General features: G+C 40.5%; 3 protein-coding genes across 7 annotated transcripts in view; 1 reads left to right on the top strand and 2 right to left on the bottom strand.

Annotated features, from left to right (window-relative positions):
• The first annotated feature begins 217 nt into the window (after positions 1-217).
• LOC118403224 lies at positions 218-4197 on the top strand. Of its 3 annotated transcripts, none has more exons than XR_004829623.1 (3): positions 218-379; positions 3154-3274; positions 3735-4197. XR_004829623.1 is itself a non-coding variant. In XM_035801827.1 (3 exons), exons 1-3 carry the CDS (start codon positions 2641-2643, stop codon positions 4035-4037), a joined length of 486 nt encoding a protein of 161 aa, XP_035657720.1. In that variant the 5' UTR covers positions 2572-2640; the 3' UTR covers positions 4038-4197. The 3 variants fall into 3 exon arrangements, 1 of the variants encoding a protein (XP_035657720.1); XR_004829622.1 differs by lacking the exon at positions 218-379 and adding an exon at positions 2397-2576; XM_035801827.1 differs by lacking the exon at positions 218-379 and adding an exon at positions 2572-2702.
• A 487-nt stretch (positions 4198-4684) lies between these two features.
• Positions 4685-21990, bottom strand: LOC118403216 (zinc finger protein 239-like). 3 transcript variants are annotated; one of them, XR_004829621.1, is made up of 3 exons: positions 21817-21982; positions 6020-6267; positions 4685-5814 (listed from the first exon to the last, which is right to left on the bottom strand). XR_004829621.1 is itself a non-coding variant. In XM_035801814.1 (3 exons), exon 3 carries the CDS (start codon positions 20750-20752, stop codon positions 19670-19672), a length of 1083 nt encoding a protein of 360 aa, XP_035657707.1. In that variant the 5' UTR covers positions 20753-20765; positions 21181-21350; positions 21817-21990; the 3' UTR covers positions 19058-19669. The 3 variants fall into 3 exon arrangements, 2 of the variants coding, with proteins under 2 accessions (XP_035657707.1, XP_035657706.1); XM_035801814.1 differs by lacking the exons at positions 4685-5814; positions 6020-6267 and adding exons at positions 19058-20765; positions 21181-21350 and having other exon boundaries at positions 21817-21990; XM_035801813.1 differs by lacking the exons at positions 4685-5814; positions 6020-6267 and adding an exon at positions 19058-20765 and having other exon boundaries at positions 21817-21984.
• A 1624-nt stretch (positions 21991-23614) lies between these two features.
• Positions 23615-25928, bottom strand: part of LOC118403220 (gastrula zinc finger protein XlCGF49.1-like) — a 2902-nt gene continuing 588 nt past the window's right edge. The window contains exon 2 of the mRNA XM_035801820.1: positions 23615-24412. Coding sequence (XP_035657713.1) covers positions 23617-24399 — 783 coding nt within the window. The 5' untranslated portion in view covers positions 24400-24412 and the 3' untranslated portion in view covers positions 23615-23616. The remainder of the gene's footprint in view (positions 24413-25928) is intronic.

Below are 25928 nucleotides of genomic sequence, written 5' to 3'. Positions count from 1 at the left end.
TTGAAGTTTAGACGTCGTTTTCCCTGAGATATTCCGATACCGGAAATCATGACGCCGTGACTAATTGTAACACAGAAAAATGGGCAAAATAACGCAGGTTTCAAACAACAGTGGAATTTTTCATCTGAGAAACGTTTAAAGGAAGTGACGTAATATAGGCACGTGAGGAATGGTAGGCCCTGAAGGAATCTCCGGGTAGACGTGACGTCCGCTTCCGGTTCAATGTAAGTGTGTAAACACGCCGCACACGAAGAGCTGTCATTGCGTGTAGTACCGGCCAACATTAATATTGTCATGTCACACTCACAGACAGTCGTGGTCTAGATTCAGTTGTGTTGGGAGTTCTACTTTTCTTACAAGCAACTATAAAATAAATAAGGTAAGTGTCTTCATATTAATCATGAGAACAAGACAAAATCCATAAGAGTAACGTTTAAGTAGGATTTTAGGGAAATGACTTAAACAGCTTGGGTTGGCATATTTGATACTTATGTTTACCGAATCTATAATACTGACGGGAAATAGGATTTTACTTGCCCCCCTCCCCAATAGCGCATATGTACACAATCGAACATAACACATATGTACATGTCATATAGTTTTCACATCAATCTTTTTAACATGGCTAGTGGTATGTATGCGTCTGTTCAAGTTTAACATGTCTTGCCGTGTCCAGTATACAGTCAAACCTGCCCAAGACGACCAACCGGGGGACCGGAAAAAAGCGGTCGATTTGGACAGGTGGTCGCTGAGAAGAGTATCGACTCAAAACATGCCCGATGGAAAGTATAAATGGTTTCCATTGTGATTACTGGCATAAAGCAAGCACACTGCACGCACGCAAAGAAGCGAGGTCTTTAATCTCAAATACAACAGGCACACTGTAAACTGTAAATTTAACCCCAAAATCCGACGAAAACTGGCCGATTTCGGCACAAAATCGTGCTAGTTATCATCAAAAATCGATGAAAACCTCAATTTTGAAAATGATGCGGTCGTTATGGGTCCCAATTTGGGCCGGTCGCGGTCGCGTTGGCCAGGTGGTCGTTGAGAAAAGGTCGCTTAATGCTTACGCCAATGGGAAAATAAATCGGGACCGAGAAAAAGTGGTCGAAATGGCCAGGTGGTCGCTGAGAAGAGGTGGTCGCTCGGGCAGGTTTGACTGTATTCCAATTATCTTTTGTCAATTATATATGCTGCGATATTTTTTTTTTTACATCTCATCTAGCTACAAATAGCAATGGCAAGGGACAAAGCCTTGACAAAATAACGGAAAACTGAGTCATTCTTATAATATATAACGTTAGAATTTCAATGTGAAAATTTACACGAATGTGACGCACTTTACAAGTGTGAAACGTATGAAGAGTCTGGTGTCAAAACGGGCACCAATGTTACACCTTAATTTAAAATTGTGACGCGACGTGGCGTCTTAAGACCATGTCATGTAGCTCAGGTGTTTGGCCCATTACCCAGGGGTCCTGTGCTCGAATCCCCTGACAAGCCCCAGTGTTGTTTTCTCTGAAATGACACCTTACACGACTTTTCCCACATCACTGGAAATGAGTACCTATCTTCGCTTAGGGACATTCCCCGGATAAGACATTAAACGTTGGTCTTATGTTTGAGGAAGGCCACACCTCAAGCATTTAAAGAACCACCATACCGTTATAGAAAAAGGACCCTTCCTTAACTGAGTGGTTCCAAAACACAGGTATGGTAACATGCATTCCGGAATTGTCAACAAGATCGTGAGCATTCCAGAAAAGCCAAGACAAAAAGAAAGTTCCGTATAACCCATTGTGGAAGTGACGAGGATACATATAAGATATCTATCGTGACTTCCTTCTCCTTATATGGCAAGCCCCACTCAAGAAGCAAAGTTTATGTCAACAGAGCAATTGTTTGGACAAGAATTTTGATCTATGAATTATTCATTAGGTGTCCTTTCATGCGCCATTTAGTCCTATCTTGGATATCAATCGCTTGCTTACGCAATGCCGTTACACCCCTTATCATAACATAATAGGAGTCTGCTAGATATTGTTTGTAACGATTCTGACTTGCACAGGGCTATTTTTAAGTCTGTAAAATATATCTTTACACCACTTTCTAATTTCATGTCGCAGCAAAAAGACATTTGACGTCTGATTTTATCTTTTTTTTCACAAATGGATATTTTGTTTAGTGCAAACAAGAAGATTATGTCACTTCTGCTTTGGATCCTTGATTCAAAGGATTGCTACATTGTGTTATAAATACTGTACTATGGGCTATACCATTTTATTCTGTGTATTGGGGTGATAGTGGCCAGTTCTATCACCCGTTTTTAGTAGTTTATTTCAGCGTATTTCTCTCCCTTTGCTTCCATTTTTGTTATATTGATATGATACTGAAAGAAAATTCTTTAAAAAAAAACATCCCTGAGGTCGACGGTAGGACCCCCTTCAGATATCTGATGGTATAACCCAACATTCTTTTACGTTTGAAAACAGAAAGCCCATGTTATGATGACCTTCATGGCCTTCAAACCATTGTTCTTTGATGATACTCGAGCCCTGGGAATAGTATAAACGGTGTGTTTTCCCATTTATATTGACTAGATATCCTCCCCTTTTATTGCAATTTTAGCCACCAAAAATGTTTAAATTTATTTCTGTATTTGAACGAATATTGATATTATATCTGCGACTTATTCAAAGGTAAGGTTGGCGTTACACTAATCGCTCTGTCTTCTGTTGATGCTCTTTTCGGTTTGCATCTTGTAATTCTATCGTCCCATAAAAGAGGAGCGGTGTTACGTGTAATGTTACATTGTGTCATTACCTAGAATTTAGTAAGACGTAACTATAACGCTATGTGTAACGTTATATAATATAGGAGGCATTCATTAGTTACGTAAAGAGGAGAACCGTAGTTACTAACGTTATATAGTCTTCAATACATTTGTTCTTGGCTTAACAATTTCCAGAATCAATTTGTAAACACATATTGATAGCAATTATATATCTGGCTGACTTAATGATAGTAGAGGTGGGTGGGTGAAATTGGAAATGGCACTGAAACTTGGGGGTAAAATGTTCTGCTCTTTTTAGTTCAAAATGTCGCCATATTTTTTCTTGGGGTACATATTGTTCTTTTTTTTTTAAACAGGCGGCTACATCATACTTTACCGGAGAGGTTTTCAGTCTTGAATGGTTTAATTGTTCTCCAAACAGCGCACCTATTGAATACCCCGCAAGCAAACTGCAACATGACATCTAATACAACAACGGTAGGTACATGGGAGCCTCAGCTCCCCCCCGGGAGCCTCAGCTCCCCCCCCTACTTTTGCCCCTCGCGGGGTCATTTGGGGGTATCCTATGCAGATGCAGATGGTACATGAATTTTTGTCTACTTATTGCACAGAATTCTAGAAGGGATAGATTTAGATATTCTTTGATTTTAATTGGCAACATGATCCAATTTTGGACCATAAAATTAAAAATTAGAATTGTAGCATAAAATGTGTAGATGTACACGTACGTACTTCATATGTCATATCTGTTTTCTTTCAGTTTTGGATATTTACATCGTACGTACATATATGTGACATGCAATACAAATCTAGCTATATTTTCTTTAACAACTATATGAAAACATATAATTAGCGTGGTTTTGCCAATCTTTATTTAGCTTGATCAAATCAGCCCGGAGAGTGATAGGTTGTATGACACCGACTATCTTTTTGACAGGCTTTAAATGCCACAACTGGGGTACAGACGACACCGTTGCCCGTAACAACGCCATCAATATCATCTACAACTGAGATGTCGGGAGGTATCAGACCGCTAGATGTCGCTGCTATCGCGTGCGGCCTTTTCATCTTTATAACCCTGTGTGTGGTGACTGCACTGTCCATGAAACGGAGACAGAAAGCCGCCAAGAAGCAGCGTTTTCTGGCGGCGTCACAGGCGAAGATCAGAGAAGAGTCAACCGTACAGACAGCGGAAAGTACGGACACAATTTCAACCATTGACGAAGGTGGATTGCCATAGACCATAGAGTTTTCAGTGTACAGCATAGTTGGTTATATCTTTGGGCCATGTTGATTTCATTATATGGATGACATCTTATGGCTAATCAAAAACGTTCTCCAAAGTTTTGCCATTAAAAAGAAGTTGCCTTTGCTATGAACTTCGAAGTGGTCAGAAGTTGGAAAAAATGGCTAAACACACAGAGTATGGTACACTGAACAAATTGATTCTGCATATCTAATTTGTTCTTTCGCATCTTTTTCTTTGACTTTGAATTCTAAGACTTTCCTTATAATCAAATCAGCAAGACCTCAGTTTATCCAATTGTTATCTCCAAGCAGAAATAAAAATCCGGCGTACACGTCTGTTTTCTATATTAGTACCGTTCTCTAACATCCCACTTTTGGAACCGTTCAAAAGTGCAGTACTAGAGAAGAACATAAGGAGGCGTAACACACTGTGTCTTCTTACATCTGCTTGAAGATAAGTTGTAATGAACGTAAGTCAGAATAACGGGTTGATCAAAATTTAAGATATTTATGTACATGTATATTGAAAAAAATGTTGATCAGGAAAATAATGATAATTATGAGGATTACATACGTATTGCATGCTATAAGTCTACATAATACAGACCATACTACAAGTCATTGGTCGAAAACAAAATAAACGAGTGATATTTAGACTTTATTTCGTACAAAATCACACTGCAATGAATCAAATTCATTTTACGTTACGTACGTTACGTTACGTCTTTGACGATTTCACAAAGGTATACTGAAGAACCGGCATATTTACACATATTTATATGTACATATGTAGTTGTATATAATTGTATTTACAAGTGCAGCATAGTGCTTGTTCACCTTTATCCGCGGGGTAACCTATATCTGTTGTTTTTGAAAATATGTGATTTAGGAATATCAAGTCGACAGACGGAGGTAACTGCAATATATTGAATATATTTCATTTTGAAACCGCCGTTCGTTGACGTGGTATCTGTAAATACCCTGTTTTTTTTAGAACAGTGGATATTAAAAATGGATTTAGGGTACCCCATGGATAAAGGTGAACAAGTGTTAACATGTTGATATGTAGTTTAATGTCTTAAAAATATGTGTAGATAAAAACCGTTACAGATATAAAAATTGAAGTTTTCATCTTCATGCACAGTGTCTGGCACAAAACATATCAACTTTGATATATTTTTGTTGAAATATACAAATGACAGTTTAACACTAAGTTTTCTTTGTGTTTGAACATAAAGCAATGTTAGATAGCGACCTCTATCGACTTTGAGCAGAATTGCAAGATGATACGAGTTTCCATACAATGGCTGTACTAGGGATGGGTAACGTCACAGAACACGCAGGTACAGGTACGGTCCAGGGCCAGAGGATCATGTCCAGGTTCATGTAGTTTACATGACAAATGCTTCTGTTAAGTTTGATTGCAGAAACTTGGTATAAATGACAATCAAAAACTCTCTTCTTGTAATTTTCTTGGGCCGGTATAGCTCCCAAACACGTGATCTAATCGGTACAAAATCTGGTCCGCTGATTTCTTATTTTATGTCCGATTTTTCTGGACCGGTCCAAAAAGAAGAAAAAAAGGTATTATACTGGTACCATGCACGGTACCCACCCCTAGACTTTACATATCAGCTTTTAAGGCCTCAATTGTCTTAAACATGCATAGATGTTGCTGTTTCCGCTCCAGACCAAAGATAGTTGTTCTAATGTCTACGTTCACGAAGTAGTCCGGGCTTTAGAACGACGTTGTAGGATCAATCCCTCCTCTGTAGGCAATAGATGTCAAACACTTAGATTTTCCCTGTCCATTAAACTAAAGAGTCTTACAACGTAGTTACCCATAGATGTTTTAAGATGGCATGCAGAGAGTATAGAATACACAAAAACAATCCAAAGATTATTTTAGTTATTCAAAGTTTCTCCATGCATCTTTAAGCTTCTTGGCTGCCTTTCTCTCTCCCTCTCTCTCACCTTTGCTGCAAAGCTATGCCGTCTTCAACCGACCGTGCAGTCTCGTCCCCATCTCCTTGGAAACCGAAATTCTCGTTCCCATCCGAGGGAGCAGTCTTGTTTTTGTTGGTTTTTCCCTTCTCTTCCTTGGGTCCACAGACGGCCTCAAGAACGAAAGACATGACGAGGGTAACCAGTATGAGAGATCCGCAGACGATCGCTATGATGTCCAGCGTTCCAATCCGCCCTGTCACAACCGCCATATCCACCTAGATAACGATATCAAGACATTGTATGAGTAAATAAAGAACTTTATATACATTTATGTTCTTACAAGCTGCTTACACGTCATTGCGTTAAAACAAAAGTACAATTGAGCCTCAGCAAGAAAATTTATGGATGGCATCAACTTGGTATGTGATACTAGTCTTCCCCACTAGTGTCACTTTGTTTGTTTCTTGAATGTAGATATAAAAGTGTCTATTTTTAAAATCTAGAGATATTGCTTTTTGTATCCATCTGTGTGTGTGTGTGTGTTTTCGCTCTCATTACATTTGGAGTCTACAGTGGATGTAATCCATAACATTTACTTGATGTAGAAATTATATGGAATATGGCATGTCACTACATCTACTAATGAATTACGTATATACAGTTTCAACAATCACAATGCATGCAATTGTTTTAGGCTCCGTATAGAAGGCGTTGGCAAAAACGCAGGCATCGAAATGTACTACATTCGTGGATATTGAAATATTTCAGCGTTTTAGATTTTGGTTGCTAGCGTAGTAATCCTACTTTGCCTAGCAAAAATAAACCAACTTGCTTCCAAAACAAACTAGCCTCCTAAGCTTATACTTCAGCCCGTGTTTGTTTATTTATTTAAGTTTGAAGGAGAGTGGCGTTTGTCTTATTTTGTCTGGAGTAGAGCCAGAGACACTAAGTTGAGCTGAATGTTAAACGCTTCTAGTTATATTTATTTTGAGAGAGCAAGAATCATTGAATCGGCAGTTAGGCCACAAAACATTAGTGACAAAAATCCGTTCACAAATGATATACTAGTAGCCAAAGTAAAGAAACCTACACCCAATTTTGTGAGCACAAAATCGCTCTTTTGGTTAAAACCTGTCTTAGCTGTAACAGTGATAGCATCTTGAGGAAACGTTAGGCTAGATAAAGGAAATCCAAGGTATCCTAAGTAACAAGTCCCTCTGATTTGTTGTTTAGGGTTACTTGTTGCTTGGGATTATTAGGTAGGTGTTATGGGGTAGGTCACTTGTATGGTATGCAGCTCGGGTGACTTGTATTTGCGTTACGTATACGGTTGACGGCTTACAATGCCCTTTTTGTCTCGTGTATTTGGTACTAACATGCAACGTTCTATAGCTAGCACCTTATAGACTAAAATCTTGCTAGTTTGGTTACTGCTACTATTTGTAACGTTTAATAGTTGTGCTATACAAAATGATAAGCATTTATTAATTGCACTGAAAGCCACAAAATATCCTAAAAACCGTTGCCTACATTTAGAAAGATATGCTGACTACAACAAACCGTGAGGAGTTAGAAATGTTGTTCGGGGTTGGTAACGTTACATTCTTTGAATGTCACGACTAGAAGTTTATGAAACACGTATTTTGCATTATCCAGAAATTTCGAAAAGCCATGCACATGTAAATATGGTTGAACTGTGACGTTTTATCTAGAATAAGATTCTTCCTTATATGGCGTAGCAATTGTGACTTAAGTAAGCCGTCATGGCGTTTTTAAACGTCACAAATCCTTAAAATTCCTTGACACTGGCTCTGAAGTGTTCAATATAAGAACAACTCAAGACAAATATAGGACGAATTTGCTGGTTAAAAAGACAAGGAAAAAGTAACGAGTGCTTCCAAATCATCCAATGACAAACTAAATTTCTAGTAAGAGGATAGAACACGTTAAAATGAAAACTCACTGTTGAAGACATGATTACGTGGGTGTCTGTGCCACTTATATGTCACAATTTGGCCTTTTTAAGGCCGTCGCAATGTTTCGTGTCCTTTAGGTAGTCGACTCCTATCTCTGCTTATGACGAAGCTACCATCCGTACAAAAGTAAAGGATGAGTGCAAATATGATTTTAGGCAGGAGGGGGGCAGTTTTATCAATATGTACGTAAGTCGCATTTCAAACGGTATCGGTATACCAATATCGGTAGGTACCCAAATTGGGCGAGTGTAATAATCATTTCAGTCTCCGTGTTTTAGAAAAAAAATCACAAGAAAGAAAACAGAACTTAGCTGCGTCAGCTAGCTATAACAACACCCCCTAGAAGAAGTAGTTTGTTCCTGACGTCATACAGTCCACCCAACCCCAGTGAGATAGATTACTTGGTTACCTAGGAGACGTGACATAACAAGAACGCCCTCTTTACACCTTAGTTGAACATGATACCTCGGTCAACATTACACAAAGAAGCGGTGCCAAATGCGGTGAATAAGCATGTCACGTAGGAGGGAGGCACCGAATGATACGTGCTACGGCGCAAACATTTGTAGTAAAGGTGCACTCTCACTGCACTTGCGTCAAGCTTGCGTCACTGCGGGGTTCGAAAGATACTCTACGAATTTCAGAGATATAGAACGAGTTTTCTCACTTGTTGTGTATTTTGTCGTCCTCTAAGTCACACTTTTACGTATTACGCAATATCTAAATTATAAAAAAAAATCGGAGATAATAACAAAACAGTGACGCAGTAAACGAACCCCGCAGTGACGCAAGCTTGACGCAAATGTAGTAAGAGTGCACCTTAAGTGTATTACGATGTGTTTATAAGGCCATGTTGATTTCATTATATGGATGACATCCGCGCGCGTACCAATTTTCGGCTGTTACCAAAAATAAATAAAAAAGTTTTCAACCATTGTCTAAATTGTACAAAGCAGCTTAAAAAAAGCTATTACGAGAGTATGCCCCAGGCAAGTCTAGAAATGTTTGCCCTACCAATAGCAATAGATCCTACATAATTCTGATAATCAATAAGCAACCGTTACTAGGCATTTATCGCCATTGTTAAATCCTGATTTCCTTGCAGTGTAGGACATTAAATGGAGATCCCGTGTTTGCGGAGAGCCGCTAGCTTTGAGCACTTAAAAGAACCCACCATACTTATCGAAAAGAGTATGGGTCCTTCCCGGTGTGATTGGATCAAACAAATCTGTTTAGATTCCGGATATGCAGCTTGTATTCTTCAGTGCAAACCTGCTAAGTTACGCCATGTTTTACCCAGTATGCGTTAAGAACAAACATAATACCTGTTCAATATGTATGCGTTTCTGTTTTAAGTGTTGGGTGTATTGTGAATCATATTCTGTATGTAGATGACTATTTCATTTGTCCATCTGCTAAAGATTTACACAGGCTTGTTACCTTTATATTGTCATACAGCCTTACATAAATCTGGTATAGAAAACGTACATACGTCAACTTTTTATGATTTAATCTCATCCGTGCTTGCGTGTGTTACATTTATATACGCCATAAGTATCCTGCAACTGTATGTTATTGTTGAAAATATCAACTCAATGATATTGCAATATGGACAAGTGCCTGGCATATAATTCTCTCTCTTTCTCTCTTTCTCTCTCTCTTTCTCTCTCTCTCTCTCTCTCGCTCTCTCTCTCGCTCTCTCTCTCTATCTTTATCTAATCCATCCATCCATCCATCCTTCCATTCATCGATATATATGGCCTCAAAAGGCTAGTGGACTACATTCAATCTTTTTTTTACATCATAACATTGGTCTGAGTATCTGAAAGAATACTTTTGACCAGCTCCTGTATAAAAAAGCATTCCTTCTCAGTGCTCTAAATGCATATAAACATACCACTAAGGAGTTCCAGCGCCTGTAATAATATTGTACACAAAAGCATTCCTTCTCAGTGCTCTAAATGCATTTAAACATACAACCAAGGAGTTATTCTGTTGGCAAATAATACATTTGCCAGCGCTTGTAATAATATTGTACATAAAAGCATTCCTTCTCAGTGCTCTAAATACATATAAACATACCACCAAGGAGTTATTCTGTTGACAAATAAATTAAATACATTTGCCAGCGCTTGTAATAATATTGTACACAAAAGTATTCCTTTTCAGTGCTCTAAATACATATAAACATACCACCAAGGAATTATTCTTGTGGCAAATAATAGATTTACCAGCGCTTGTAATAATATTGTACAAAAAATTATTCCTTTTCGGTGCTCTAGATATGCATATAAACATACCACGAATTGGTTATTCTGCTGGTAAATAATAGATTTGGCAAAATGCTTTTAATGATAGTGTACAAAAAAGCATCCCTTTTTCATGGTCTAGATGCATGTAAATATAACACTAATGACTGTCAAATAGACAAAGTGTACCTACAGACACCACCGCATGGGCACCAAAAATATTCTTAGATTTTCTTACGTCACTAACGTAATAGGTAAAAATCAGTACACAACTTCTTTTACGGGCATAGTAGGGGTCGACTTTGTCTTCCAATACACAATGCCTTAGACACAATCTACTGTCCCTTTAGCCTGACTTTTTTTTACATCATAAGCTTAGTCTGAGTATCAGAAAGACTAGTTCTCATCAAAAGTCCTTCTCAGTGCGCTAAATGCATATAAACATGCCATCAAGGAGTTATTCTATTTGCCAGTGCCTGTAATGATGTTGTACAAAAAAGCATTCCTTTTCGGTGCTCTAATTGCATATAAACATAACTAATCGGCGGTGCAAAACTTGTTAGGTGCCGAAACGTTTCTTAAAACGGCGAGGGAAAGTCCACAGCAGCCATTTGTACTTCGTGCTTACAGATCTGTGGATCAAGTATACCGACTGCAGGTAAGTAACGTATAGTTCATCGAACGAAAGGTTAGGATGTACAGACGAAGTGTATGTTTGAAGGGGTGTGAAGGAAATGCAACAATGTTGCTCTTGCTTCTCTTGGCAGCTGCCTGTATTGCTACAAATGGCCAAAATGTTACTCTGTGTGAGAGAGGTTCATGGCAAGAGTGTGTGCCTAACACAGACAAGCCGGGAGTATTTAGCCTTAGGACGTATGGCACATTTACATGTGTCATGTGTGCTGTCCTGAGTCGGGGTGATACGCCTACAAGACCATTCCAATACATTGCTAAGGTCGATGATGTGGCAATAAGAGGATACCCATTTCATGTCCTGTCGGCCATGAAACTGGCACAGCTTGAGCATTCGAAGTTCCATAGGTCGTTGGCTCTGATAGATGCAAAGATCACTGATGTTGAGAACAACACCTTCGCTGGGTTTTCCCGCCTCAGCATACTGTCCCTAGATTCTAACAGGTTGACACATGTCAAGCAGGTCTGGTTCACTGGCTTGGAGAGGCTCATTGCCCTGATTTTGTCCAACAACAACATCAAGCAGATTGAACCAGGGAGCTTCATGCACTTCACGTACCTTATTGGTTTGGATCTAGAGAACAACCTGTTACAGGTTGTAGACCCTTCCTGGATGTTCGGACTCGATGGTTCTTATCTTCTGGATCTGAGTTCGAATGCCATCAATAGCATTTCCCCAGCGTCGTTTCAGGACCTTTCGCTGACTTGGTTAGATCTGAGTGGCAATGACCTGTCTTGTTTAGATGGAGAGGTGTTGGAAAGACAGATCTCGCTAATGAATCTGCGTGTCAGCAGTTGCATGTTGTCATCTGTCCATGATGCAAAGCCACATAGCATGATGTGGAGCCTGCATCGGCTAGCCAGTTACTTGAGAGGGACCGCCACAATGGTCGTTGAGGTGCCCAAGTTCCTCTTCTGTGCCAGGTACACTGAGTATGACCTCTCGTTTGGGTGGATGTTTGATACATCGGAAGTGCGTGGTCACATCCAGGTGGGTGGTGTCAACCCTGGCATGTCATGTGGTGAGTTGGACAACTATCTGAGCACTATCTCCATCCAGGCCCCTGTAGTTATCTTGGCTACTGACGGCTCTCTGGAAGACGAAACGGTCTCCAACAGGCTTGAGCAGTGCAGGCAGGTTTGGGAATACGATGGCGGCATCACAGTGGGTCTGACGGGAAACATAATCTTCCAGCTAGCTTCCTTGGCCACAGGGCATACAGCCTTTGAAGGTGCTGCCATGTCATTTGTTCAGACAAAGGACGCGGACACACTCACCACCGCTGAGCACAACACCCTTACAAACGCCACACATGACAACACAAAAAACATCACCTGCATTCTGCTCACCAAGGGTGAGCACACCGAGTTGTTCTTCACCGTTCCCCCGGCCCACACACACACTACAGCAACCACATACCGAACAGCAACCACTTACAGCACAGATACCACTGACCACTCCAGCAGACAGACACACTACTCTGAAAACGCAGAAATGGACTTCACATCTTCAAGACCTGGAGACATCTCTACGCTTCAGGTGAGCACCACACCTGGACTAGAGGTGTCTCTGACAACAGATCACATTCTCATCTCGGTTGTTGTCTCGGCAGTGGCCAGTGTTGTGGTGGCGTCCCTGGTAGTGTTGGTATGGAAGTTGCGCTCTACAAGGCTTAACGCAGAGGATGGGAGTGTCAGCGACGATGCGCACATTTGGATAATCGCACCTGGCGTTGCCTTCCCCGGCCTGATGAGGTCGGCTTCCCTCCCTGCATGCTCAGGGAATACAGCGTCGGATGACATCGCCTCTTGTAGGTCATTGCCCGCTGTATTGCATTCCGTCGAGCCTACTTACAGCGAGATCCCAGATGACATAGCCACTGCTCAGAGGCCTTTGCCTGGTCTCCCCCACACATACTGGGAGATCCCAGATAACATAATCTCCGGTGTGGTGCGGTCAGCTTCCCTCCCTGCATGCACTCTCGGAAGAATGCCAGACGATGGGGTCTCTTGTAGTTCATTGCCGGCTGTTCTCCAGCCCATCGACCCAAATTACAGTGAGATCCCGGATGACATAGCCGTTGCACAGCGCCCCCTACCAACTCTCCCACGCTCATCCTGGGAGATCTCTGACCACGGAGCCGCTGCACAGCTCCCCCTGCCTGTCTCACGACACACCTACAGTGAGATCCCAGATGATGAAGAGAGTGGGCCCATGCCTTTCTATGATAATGCTTCAGAGTTTTCCCTCCATGTCGTGACAAACAGGCGACAGAATCGACGGGCCTTCCGGAATTGCACCACCGCCTCCAGCAGACACAGGCCTGGAAGGTCAATTGCCGCATATGGGCTGAATGACGACACCAAGACCCAGAGTAACAACATCTATAGAAATACTCCCGAGGTACAAGGCATCAAAGCCCGTAGACGTCTGAGGACAGCTTTGGTATCCCAAGCTACCGACCAAGGCCTGAGAACATACGTTAACGTCACAGATGCAATCCTGTCTAGTGGCCAAAACGTCACGGAAGCTCATATCGCCTTCCTAACATTTCCCAATGCCTACTTGCCTTGGGAGATCACTGGAGAGGACACCCGTATCACACCACGGCGCGCATCCCTCCCACTTGTCACGCTGCCTAACACCTACTGGCCATGGGACATACCGGGGGATGGAACCGGTATGAGACCAAGGGGTGCCTCCCTCCCCCTTGTCACACTGCCTAACACCTACTGGCCTTGGGAGATTCCAGCTGAGGGAACCAGCAATACGCCGCGGCGCGCGCCCCTCCCCTTCACATTACCAAATATTTACTGTACCATGGGGACCCAAGGGGAGGGAACCCGAGACACACCACGGCGCGCGTCCCTCCCTCTTGTCACGCTGCCTAACACCTACTGGCCTTGGGAGATTCCAGGGGATGGAACCGGTATGGGGCCAAGGGGTTCGTCCCTCCCCCTCGTAACACTGCCCAACACTTATTGGCCTTGGCAGATTCCAGCTGAGGGTACCGGCAATACGCCACGGCGTGCGTCCCTCCCATTCACATAGCCATTGCAATACACCGAAGAATTGAACCAATAGTAAACAAACCTATGCTAAAACTCAAGCGTTTTGCGTTAGTTTCAATGTTCAGAAATTATAATTTTCGACAGGGCCAATACTTTCTTTCAAGATATAAGCCTTTCTCACGTCAGCAACATTGCCCCCCCCCCCCCATCTTAAAATGCAATGTATTGAAAGTATACATAAATTAGTGACAGATATGTCACAATGTTGTCCAATCATTCACCACCTAGAAGAATTATGACGTTTTTACATTGTTTATGAAAATTAGGGAAGTATTTGAATAATTGGTATTTGTTTATTTTTTCATTAAATATGCAAATTATGTGCCAGTGTACATTATTTACACTATATGATGTACATCTCTGTCTAAGCTGCCTTTATACCAAATATCATGTAAATTTGGTCAGTTATTCTCCTTTGAAGATTTTCACAAATACGCCCCTGCAGTTCCAGAGCAACCTGCTAGGGATCCAAACATACACCGCGTATTCCTTACGTCACAAGCTATCTGCCACCAAAAAATTAAGACCATAGCACATCCAGCCCAAAAGATTAAAAAATGGAATTTCTGCTGCATCGCCAAGGTCACATATCATGGCGTTAACCTTTGTCTTCCTAACACCTACATATTGAATATCATCGTAATCCATTGAGAGATTCTTGAGTTATGCTGACTACAAAAATCCAGACACACGCACAGGCCCACGCACAGATACATCCAAAACTATATCTCCATTTTCCATGGAGATAATGAGTTCTTTTTGCAGCCATTACGGTCGTCTTGGACTTGATTCTCACCAAATAGTACAGGGCTACAATATTGTTAAAATGATTCTCTTGCACTGTGAAATATGGCTGCAGTCTATGTATCTTGCGTATCTTATTACTGTACATAAAGATCTTACATTCGTCAAAGCCTAGAATACAGCCCAATACCTACCGACCAATGTTTACCGCTAGTTCACCTTTATCTGAGGGGTAACCTATATCAGTTGTTTGTAAAAACAGGGTATTCAGGGATATCAAGTTTATAGGGATATCAGGGATATCAAGGGTATTCTGGTCATATCTTCCAATTGCGACAAGTCACAGGACTATCTGGCCCGCCTGAGGACTGGAGTAGCATTCTAAAAAGATTCCCAAAGTTCAAAGTTGAATAATCTTTTATTTTAGTGTTGATGGGCTGGATATGTTAACAGACATTTTGGCAACTAATTTGCCTCTATTTCTGAACTTTGAGCATGCCGTATTTCTCATACTTTACTACGAAACTATCAACAAAAATGTCACCAAAATACTTCAAATTTACTTCAAATTATAATTCCACAAAACTTGGGACCATTTATAACAATAAAGAGGAAGCTTGAATTGCAAGGCAGCAAACAAAATTGAATAAAAAAATTCAACTCTTTTAGCTTAGCAATATGGCTGACTGGTGTGGGCTATGTTAACATGAAATGAGTTACTTTCTGAATGAGAACATCAAAGAAATTCTTGCCATCCCGCAGATACAACTGAAAATGAAAGAAAATGATAATAAGAAAAGAACCCACAGATGCAGTGTTTGAGTCGCTTGTTTGTATTCTGAACGTGGGTGAAGGTGGGGTGTTTCCTTAATCTTTGTAACATTAATGATTTTCTTGAACATTATTTTGCAAAGCACATGGAGCCAGCACACTGAGACTATTCATGTTCCTATAACTTTGAGCAATGAAATGCCAAAGCTAGAATGTTACATGTACATTGATTCGTAGGGGTAGAGATAGTAATCAGTCTCTGTTTACTCAACGGATGGGTGATGAGTGGATTTTTTTAGTTTTAACTAAATTCTTATTAGCATGAAAGCTCATCTGTGTTGGTATAATCCAAGTGAAAATATTCGAGAGGAGCAATTTTAGTGTTGACTGACAGTTGAAAACTTCCACATAAGTTTTCATTAGCTCTTTAGTTTTTTCTCTCATTTTCATCTAGCTGTGTTTAGCTTCGTATATTTTGATTCTAACTAAAATCTACACTAATTTTTCCCTTTTTCACGCGTACAGTTTTAAAAATTGTGCATGTTTTAGAGTAGTGATTTTGCCTACTGTTATTGTAATCAGTATATCAGTATATTAAAATTGTACTAACTAGAAACTGTAATCAAAAGATAAAAACGTTTGCTGAATCTAGTGGGTTTTAGTTCCTATGGATCTACCCGTGCTTCAGGTGCTTATATTATAATTAGTTGTAAAAACATTACTTGTGTCCGAAACATGATTAAATTCCATTGCTTGCAGCTAGCAAGCAGATGTCAATTTTCATGAATGTTCATAGAAATACTAAAACTAGAATCTTACATGATGTACATTGATACGTAGGTGTTGAGCTAATATTCACTAGTTTTAAGTAAGTATTTTGTTACATTTGTTTTCATTTCGTTTTTATCTTCGAATTCATTCTATAGTTTGGTAGATTTTGATTGTAACTAAAAATCTACACCAATTTTACTCTTCTTTTTCCATCACGCGCATAATCAAAAAGTTGTGCACGTGTTAGAGGTTTAGAGTATGTATTTTTCCTATTGTAATCGTTATCAGTATGTACTAACTATAAACTGTAATCAAAGGGTAAAAAAACATTTGCTGAGTATATTGAGTTTTAGTTTCTAGCGGTGCTTCAGATGCTTACTTGTGAAAACATTGCTTGTGCCTGCAACATGATTAAATTCCATTGCTTGCAGCAAGCAGATGTAAATATGTAGAAATTGTAGAGGGGCACGAAACAGCAGCAATCAGTCCAATGGGGAACTAAGCTTGAAAAATATACTATTTTTTTAAAAGAATTTTACAAGATAATCTTTATATCTAAAATTTTGTGAAAATGAACCAATGAGCTGTGACAGTCAGGCCTCAAAACATCGGAGCACCAGACAAAAGGGTTTCACGAAGAGAGAAAAACACAAGAACTTCTGATAACATCAATCTGCAAAATCGTCAAACACAGAACCCACAATAATCAACGACTGAATCTTGCGTAACGTACTATGAATATGCATAATAATCTTGCACATGGAACATCCAGTCGGAAACTCATCAGACATTGGTTGGCAGGACACCTCGAAGACACCAACACATTTCTTGAAGACAGTGCTGTGTACGCCTCGGCCTGCAATGGTTGAAGCCTAAACGTTCCGGAATAACAACTCAGCTATGACGGTACATGTATATGACCATTCAAAACACAGGACAGGTATTGCATCCATTTCTGTGCTACATTGAAGACGATCTACACTCAATGACACGAATTCGTACGTCCCTGTGAATAGGCGCAAAACAACAACTGCAGGAACTAAACGTAGGAGTCATACTCTCGAATCACTGTTAAGCCTGGTGAAGTTTCTCGTTTGAGGTTGCGGCAATACAACAGCTCACCAGGGAAGCACACACAGATGACTGTATCTCGGCCTCGGCTTTCCGACTGACACGTGTGATGTACCGTCATGTTTACACTTACTATGCCTCCACCAACTAACAAGAAAACGTAACTACTAAGGACGTGGTTGAATTCTGCCGTACGTACGTGGCACCGGAGCCTACTCTAAAGCCAACCTGTTTTGTGACGGACTAGCACGATGCGTGGCAACGTTTTCTATAAGGAAACTCCGACAACTTCTACCACGACATCAGAATACCTTCGTGAATTCTCCATCGAACTTATAAAGTTATTGTCCATCTAATGACGTTTATAGTATAAATCCTCGAAGAGACGATAGCAGGATGTCACTCAATAACTGATTGAAGTCTATGAGGCAAAGGAGGGCACTTACTTGAGTCTACAAGGCACTTACTTTATTCTACATTTGATAAAGACATTTACACTTATTATACAGAGGCTCTGACACGTCACAGTTCAAGGTATTTTTACACAGATTTTGTCTAGGTATTTTTTTTTTCGATTGACTTATGAAAATTACGTTACAAGTCGCAAAAATACAGTACCCCCCCCCATCCCCCATCCCCATTGAACCGGTGCTTCTGACATGTAGTATTGAATAATGAATGGAGTAGTTGTAATACTTTCTATGTTAATTGAGTCCCTTACAATGTATATACATTTCCAATATTGTAAATAATGTTGGATTTCCTTCTGACAACGAATGGCGTTTAATTTTAAGCTGAGAGCCAAGAACGACATTTGTCTTCTACATGTGATTTTGATTAGAAATGTTACCTTTTGTCTGCTAGTAAGTATCAGTTTAAGAAAAGAAACAACGAAAGATACAGCTTATGGTAACTGACAATATACTGGAACCATTAGCATCGACAAATGTGGTTTCGTGTTGTGTTTTATTCAGTGGTGCGTTTTGATATCTTGCAATATACTGTCGACGGATTTCATGTCATATATATGTTTGTTTGTACCTTATTAATATCATTTTAAAGGACCTTTGTTATGCAGTGTGTGTAATCATAAATGTCACGCTTTGTAAAAAAAGCTAGCGAGTATAATTAGACAGAATGTGTTTTTATGTATTACATAATATGCAGTCATGAATATTACAAACTGAATCATACAATTGTTGTATGATCATGATTTATTCATTTATCACATAAAAACCTTATCTATTTACGTGGTTTTGTAACACAGAATTTTCATGTTGCATATCCTGCTCGGCGGTGCAGCTAAAACTATGTAGAAGCGTATAAGTTGAAAATAGGACCGTTGTGCATTCCCCATCTATATAGTGCACTATATAGCATGCTCAACGCTAAGCTATTTTTCTCATCACAATGATTTTTAAAATGTGAAAATGAATTGAATGTTTACTGAACACTTCTCTCGTGGTATTTGTTTATCGTATTATCTTTTAAAATTTAGATAACTAGGTAGATGTAGTTTAATTCTGCCGAATTTAATACTGGATCTAGTATAAAAATAAAAATCATGAACAAATGAAAAAAAACTTGTAATGGGTTGGTTGTAAATTAAGTCACACTGGAGGTGGTAATATGATTAGTATAAACAACATCAGGTACATACATAAACAAACATGGTTTACATTAAGATATGTACTAAAGATAAGAAAAGACATAAAAAATCTTTTGAATCGTTTTTGCTTTATTAGAACAGCCACTAGGAGCTACAAAATCAGAAACCAATGCTTAATAGGTAAAAAGGAATAGGAGAAAAGTAAAACATATTTGAAACTTGTGAGCTTTGTTTCGAGGTGACATTTTAGGTAACCCCCTCTTATAACAACAAACGTTAAATTCGTAATTCACAATCCTTCTTCTTTCATTACAAACATTACACTGCAAGAAGTTTTACAAAGCTTACAAAATTCACGGTGACAGTATATTCCACAGTGCAGTTACATAGCATTCTCGATCTTATGCATGCCTTTGTACATGTTCGTATCGCTTTAGTTATCTCCAAGCAGATCTTGCATGGCATAAGACAGTATCATAAGCTGGAAAGGAGTTTAGCCGGTAGAGAAGTAAAATGGCCACGCGAAGCTTGGAGATTATCGCTTTAGCACCGCAAATCTAGATTCGTCGACACATGAATCCACTCCTGTGTTTCATTTGCCCCAGACTTACATTTACTCTAACGTTAACTCTTACAGTTGTATGAGTGACATTTCACCAATGTGCGTCTTCAGATGACCCGGTATTGTGAATCTTCTGCTACACTGTCCTTATTGGTTAAGTTATTTTCCAGTGTGAGTCCGCATGTGTCTCTTTAGATTACATGACACACTAAACTGTCTGCCACATTCCTCACATCGGTATGGTTTTTCACCAGTGTGTGTCTTCATGTGTTCCTTTAAATGAGCCAATTGTCTGAACTTCTTTCCGCACTCCTCGCATCTATACAGTTTCTCTCCAGTGTGAGTGCGCATGTGTTTCTTTAGATTACACAACTGACCGAACTGTTTGCGGCACTCCTCACACCGGTAAGGTTTCTCACCTGTGTGTGCCTTCAGAGTCATCAACAGACTGAACTGCTTGCCGCACTCCTCACATCCGTAACGTTTTTCTCCAGTGTGAGTTTGCATGTGAGTCTTTAAAGAATCTAGTCGACTAAAGTGTTTGTTGCATTCCTCACACCGGTACGGTTTCTGACCGGTGTGCGTGCGTATGTGCTTCTTCAGATCACCCAGCGTACTAAACCGTTTGCCGCACTCCTCACATCGGTAAGGTTTCTCACCCGTGTGAATTCGCATGTGAGTCCTCAGATGACCCTGTTGACTAAAACGTCTCTTGCATGTCTCGCACTGGTAGGGTCTCTCATCAGTGTGAGTGAGCATGTGTCGCTTCAAAGTATCTGAGCTACTGAACTGACTACCACACTCTTCACAATGGTAAGGTCTCTCACCGGTGTGCGTCTTCATATGAGTCTTCAGATTTCCTAGCTGACTGAACTGTTTGCCGCACTCCTCACATTTGTAGGGTTTCTCGCCGGTGTGAGTCATCATGTGTCTGGTCAGAACTCCCGGCTGACCGAACTGTTTGCCGCACTCCTCACATCTGTAGGGTTTCTCACCCGTGTGAGTCCTCGTGTGGATGGTCAGATCCACCAGTCTGCTGAACTGCTTGTTGCACTCTTCACATTTGTGTTGTTTCTTCTTCCTTTCATTTCCCGTTTGTGGACTGTGAAACTTCTCACGTGGTCTATCAACGATGTCAGACTGTATCACCTTGCTCTTTGTTGCCATGTTGCAGATGGAATCTTCTCCTAGTTCTCCCACATTCTCAACTGTTGAGTGTTGATTGATTTCAGCCCTTTCCATGATGGTCGAATGGCTGAGAAGAAAAAGAGAAAATAAAAACATGACTTGACAGCGTCAACAGAAACATGATTGACAAACAAGAAAGGTAATATTTCTCTCTGTGTATATTGTTCTTTAAAGCGTTTCAGTTAAATTTATAGATTACGTCTCCTGGCAGCAATGACATTTGAGTGCGGACAAAACCTAAATAAGCCCTTTCCACACAACGTTAGCATGCATAACTTGGTACATCGGAGTGCGCTTCTGAAATCATATATGTTGCGGGCTCAATACACATCACGACACTGCACGGTCGGATAATGTACTAGCAACCCTACTGTAAAACTCCAATATTATGCCACAGATACAGCAATGATGACTTGCTGCCCCTAATACCGTGTATTCAACCATAAGGTACCAGAAATAAAGCAATACAGATATGTACTCACCGAATGTAGCCTGTTTTTACACAATGTCTCGTTGGCTGGGATTAACTGTGGGGCCGGTCGCTAGGAGCGCGATTTTAGCCAGGCTAACAGAAATGTAACGCTTCGATTGCCAAACAAAGAGACTACAGGACACTTCTCAACGACAACACCGAGTTTCTCGTCTTCAGAGTCTGTAATGACAGAATCGGATGAGACAAGTCTTTTATATAGCTACATAATATGAATGGGTGGGCGATTGTAAAACCGGTTTGGTAGGTTAACTTTGATTATAGAACAGAACAAAGTACAATGTTTGATACACTAATTTGCATAAGGAGAGATCAGACAACATTAATTTTTGACAGTGTCAAGTGTGAAAAATAAGCACGAAAACTTAGCATGTGCAGAATATGCTGATTATGTCTTAAGATATTTAAGCGGTACGGAAAGATATATAATACAAAATGCGACATATGCAATCAAGTGATTCGATGTAAGCATAAGTTGTATCCTCCTATACATCTTCATCATTGCGAAAAAGTGAGAAATAGCTGAATAAATATATGCACTTCTACATAACTGTAGCTGCAACTGCACTGACTGTTTGTAAACATGTAACATCTTTACTACCCTGAGGGTAACAATGTTTGGGGTTACCTGCCAATCTGTGCGTATTTACTCCAAGAAGGCAACTGTATGAACCTGAACAACTCAGCAGCGAATAAATAGGAAAGGAGGCATCCAGTAAGCAGGGAACACATTTCTCACGCGACGGCCATGATAGATTTTAAACAGGTCAAAAGGTCAAAGAGTCAAACAGACAAAATTTATTTCTAAATTCAGCTCCCATTTAGTTTTCCTCCAAACCACACAATTTTTACAATAAAAGATCAAATAATACATATCATAACTAATGTTACGTACCGAAAGATGTAGCAATTTAGAACAGCATAAACTGGTCCCATAGTCCCTTAATAAGAGATGCAAATTAAAACATAATAATGCAAATATTTGACGGACATGCAGTCATTCTCTCATTGGTCATGATCCTAACTGCCAGGCCATCATTGGTTTGAATGCTAATTACGATGGACAGCCTTTTGTTTGTCTCATTGACTTCGTTTTAGATCTATCATGGCCGCCGCGTAAGGAAGATGTCATCCTGACATGTTGAGAACTGTAACGTGCAAACCAGCGGACTCTGGTCTTGGATCAACCCCACCTACATGTGCCACCCAAACCGACAAGGAATCTTGGGGAAGGTGAGTGAATGTGTAAGCTTTCCTTTTTTCATTCGTGCTAAGAATCGTTTTAGGTCTGTCTGCCTTGCTGTGTGTGTATGCCACTAGCCACTGTGTGTGTGTGTGTGTGTTTGTTTGTGTGTGTCTGTATGTGTGTGCGTGCCTGTGTGTGTGTGTTTGTGTGTCTGTATGTGTGTGTGTGTGTGTTTGTGTGTGTGTATGTGTGTGCGTACGTGTGTGTGTGTCGCGCGCAATAGGACTATAACCAAGACCGTATAGTAGAAGGTATGAATTCACAAAGTATTACTGAATAGATAAAGAGAAAATAAACTCTCATACAAAAATAAGCATAACATTACATGTGCATTTCAAAATCGTTATTGTTTATTGTATAATTAGATATCACGCGAAGCAAGAAATAGACATTAGGCTTGCAGTACAGAACTCACTACGACCAGATATTAAAGTGCAATTGCAACGGTGGTAATCTTATCATCTTCTACGAAATGTGAAGTAACTGTTCGTATCAATATTCAGATACAGATTAAAGAGTTATAAGGGGAAAGGTATTTCAAACCCCGTAGTATACTTTGACAAATGAAATTGTCTATGTGCTCCTCCTTTCACTCACAAAAAACAGCAAAAACATAATTACATGTGGAAATCACAGTCGTTTTTGTTTCGTTAAAAATACAATGCAAGAAATCGTCAAATTCTAGCAGCACAAACTACTTGACAATAACATACTATAATATAAATACTATAATAGTATCCCATGGTAAGTTTGCAATGCGACCGTGATTTTTTTACATGTTTAAATCAGTTTTGCACACAACTCAGGGGCCTACTCTACAAATGCTGTTGTTTTTGTTACCCATGGTTTAGTTAGTTTTCCCGTTATTATTGGGTGGGCTAACTACTCTCTTTCCGCAGCCAGGGGCTGAATTGCAAGAATCGAGCTTACAATAGGCAGGGCTAAATACGACAGTAGTTGTCCCAGGTGCGACCATGGTACCGTAATTTTTTAATTACTCACACCAAAAAGGGCTCCTACTCATTCCGATAAGTGTGTGTGTGTGGGGGGGGGGGGGGGGTCTTTAACGTGCTCAAGATGTGACTCTCCTCAAACACGGGACCTCCGTCTTCTAACATTAACTGCCCTGCATTTTACCCTCCGTTTTTGTCTCTTCACATAAGCTGACTGTATGAACAGCTCCTATCTTGAGTGAGTCCGCATATGCGCCCTCAGATGATGAGGCAGTCTAAACTGCTGACCGCACTCATCACAATGGTACGGTCTCTCACCGGTGTGCGTCTTTGTGTGTACCGTCAGACCACTCAGCTGAGCGAACCGTTTACCGCATTCCTCACAATGGTAAGGTCTCTCACCAGTGTGTGTCTTTATGTGTACCTTCAGACTGCCCAACCCAGCAAACCGTTTGCCACATTTTTCACATTCGTACGGTTTCTCACCGGTGTGAGAACGCATGTGCCTTTTCAGATTAGTACCCTTACCGAACTGCCTGCCGCACTCCTCACATTGGTACGGTTTTTCACCTGTGTGAGTCCGCATGTGAATCTTCAGGGTAGTAAGTGTTCCAAACTGCCTGCCGCACTCCTCACACATGTAAGGTTTCTCACCGGTGTGTGTCTTCATATGACGTCTTAGGTTCATCGGTTGACCGAAGTGTTTACCGCACTCCTCACACCGGTACGGTTTCTCACCTGTGTGTGTCCTCAAGTGTCCTTTAAGCGAGTCACTCTGACTAAACTGTCTTCTACACACACCACATCCATACGGTTTCTCCCCAGTGTGAGTCCGCATGTGTCTGGCTACATCCTTTGGAAAGTAGAATAGCTTGCTGCACACTTCACATTTGTGTTCACGTTTCTTCTTCATTTCATGTCCTTTTTGTGGCTTGTCAGACTCCCTGTGTGGTTTATCAGTGGTGTCCTCGTTTTTAACTGAGCGTTGACTGACTTCAGCTCTGCTTTCCATGATGGTTCAACGACTAAAAAGAAAAGAGACAAGTTAAACGCAAGTCAAAATACTGGGAACAACAACAGTGGAAGTCAGTGACGGCGTGCCTGATACGGTGGGTACATGTATTAGGATAATTAATTGACAATCATTCCATTGTTTAATTGACAATCAGACAGTACAGTCAAACCTGCCCAAGACGACCACCCGGGGACCGGGAAAAACGGTCGATTTGGGCAGGTGGTCGCTGAGAAGAGTATCGACTTAAAACATGCCTGATGCAAACTGTAAATTGTAAATTTAACCCCAAGCTTTTATCGAGCTTTTATGCGATACAGTGTTTTAAAGCTCAATATTTGTACACTAACGTTTTAGACAGTAAGGGAACTTTGATGCTGTCAGTTACTATACAAGCCTTCATGCGTCGCTGTGTTCTTGATCGCCATATCTGAAATAACTACGGTGCACCTTTCGAATTCGATGCCCGGTACGTCCCGATAGCGTACTTACCCACGAGGGTGAATGTACAGTACAGTTGGACAAAAGCATTACACAGATCTTTCTTTAAAAAGTATGAGGTTATATACGTTTCAGCAGTCGTTCACTTCATAATGATATAGATTTTTTTTAAACTTCTGTAACAACTAAAGTCGGATTTTCTTACAACGAAATTTCCTCCCATATTACAGTAGACTGCCCGATTGACCCACCCATTGACCACCGCCATCCTTATTCTAAACATAACATTGTAATGGCAGTCAAAATCCGACGCAAACTGGCCTATTTCGGCACAAAATCGCGCTAGTAATCATAAAAAAATCGATAAAAACCTCAATCCCAATTAGGGCCGGTCGCGGTCGCGTTGGCCAGGTGGTCGTTGAGAAAAGGTCTCTTAATGCTTACGTCAATGGGAAAAAAAATCGGGACCGAGAAAAAGCGGTCGAAATGGCCAGGTGGTCGCTGAGAAGAGGTGGTCGCTCGGGCAGGTTTGACTGTATTTGAATAACGAACCGCCTTTTTAATTGGATTAACACAAGGTGCATAGAAAACTACCGCGCTAAATGAAACATTCTATTTTCTTATCATTAAGCAAAAACACATAATGAAGTCAATTCAAACAAACAAATATACAGGGGATGCAATTATCCAATTTGCCATACAGATCACACACAAAATTTGCATTTTTGTACATCTCTCTCCTTGCAACTCAAAGCCGACGCACAATACATATACATGTATGTACTTTCCTTTAAACACAATGATGATGATGATAATGATTTTGAGTGGGGAATAGCGGACTCTGGCCAGTCTACTTGATAAGGAAAAAACGTTCGACCCTATCAAGATGCTAACGATCAAAAAATTACGTTGTTGGCGTCTGTGAAAAAACGTAGCCCTCCTTTATCGACGTCTTTTAGGGCAATTGGCGAAAATTTTTGTCGAATGCCGCGGATGTTTTATCCCGGGAAATACCGACGGGGAAAAAGGAAAACTTTGGTTCTTGAGAAAGGAATAAACCGAGGTTTTTTATTACCCGGGGGGGGGTT

The sequence above is a fragment of the Branchiostoma floridae genome, chromosome 16 (assembly GCF_000003815.2).
Source record: "Branchiostoma floridae strain S238N-H82 chromosome 16, Bfl_VNyyK, whole genome shotgun sequence".
Lineage (NCBI taxonomy): Eukaryota > Metazoa > Chordata > Leptocardii > Amphioxiformes > Branchiostomatidae > Branchiostoma > Branchiostoma floridae.
The sequence above is the reverse complement of the archived record's forward strand: the minus strand, read 5'-3'. Positions and strand labels throughout refer to the sequence as shown.

Bases quoted from the DNA above. Each gene is read 5' to 3' on its own strand.
- LOC118403224 (XM_035801827.1), top strand. From the start codon at position 2,641: ATGTTTAAATTTATTTCTGTATTTGAACGAATATTGATATTATATCTG. The intron at 2,703-3,153 runs GTAAGGTTGGCG...TTTTTTAAACAG, and splicing joins TATCTGCGACTTATTCAAAG to GCGGCTACATCATACTTTAC. The intron at 3,275-3,734 runs GTAGGTACATGG...TCTTTTTGACAG, and splicing joins TGACATCTAATACAACAACG to GCTTTAAATGCCACAACTGG.
- LOC118403216 (XM_035801813.1), bottom strand. From the start codon at position 21,920: ATGTGTTCCCTGCTTACTGGATGCCTCCTTTCCTATTTATTCGCTGCT. The intron at 20,766-21,816 runs GTAACCCCAAAC...TTTTCTTCTCAG, and splicing joins AAATACGCACAGATTGGCAG to CCATTCGACCATCATGGAAA.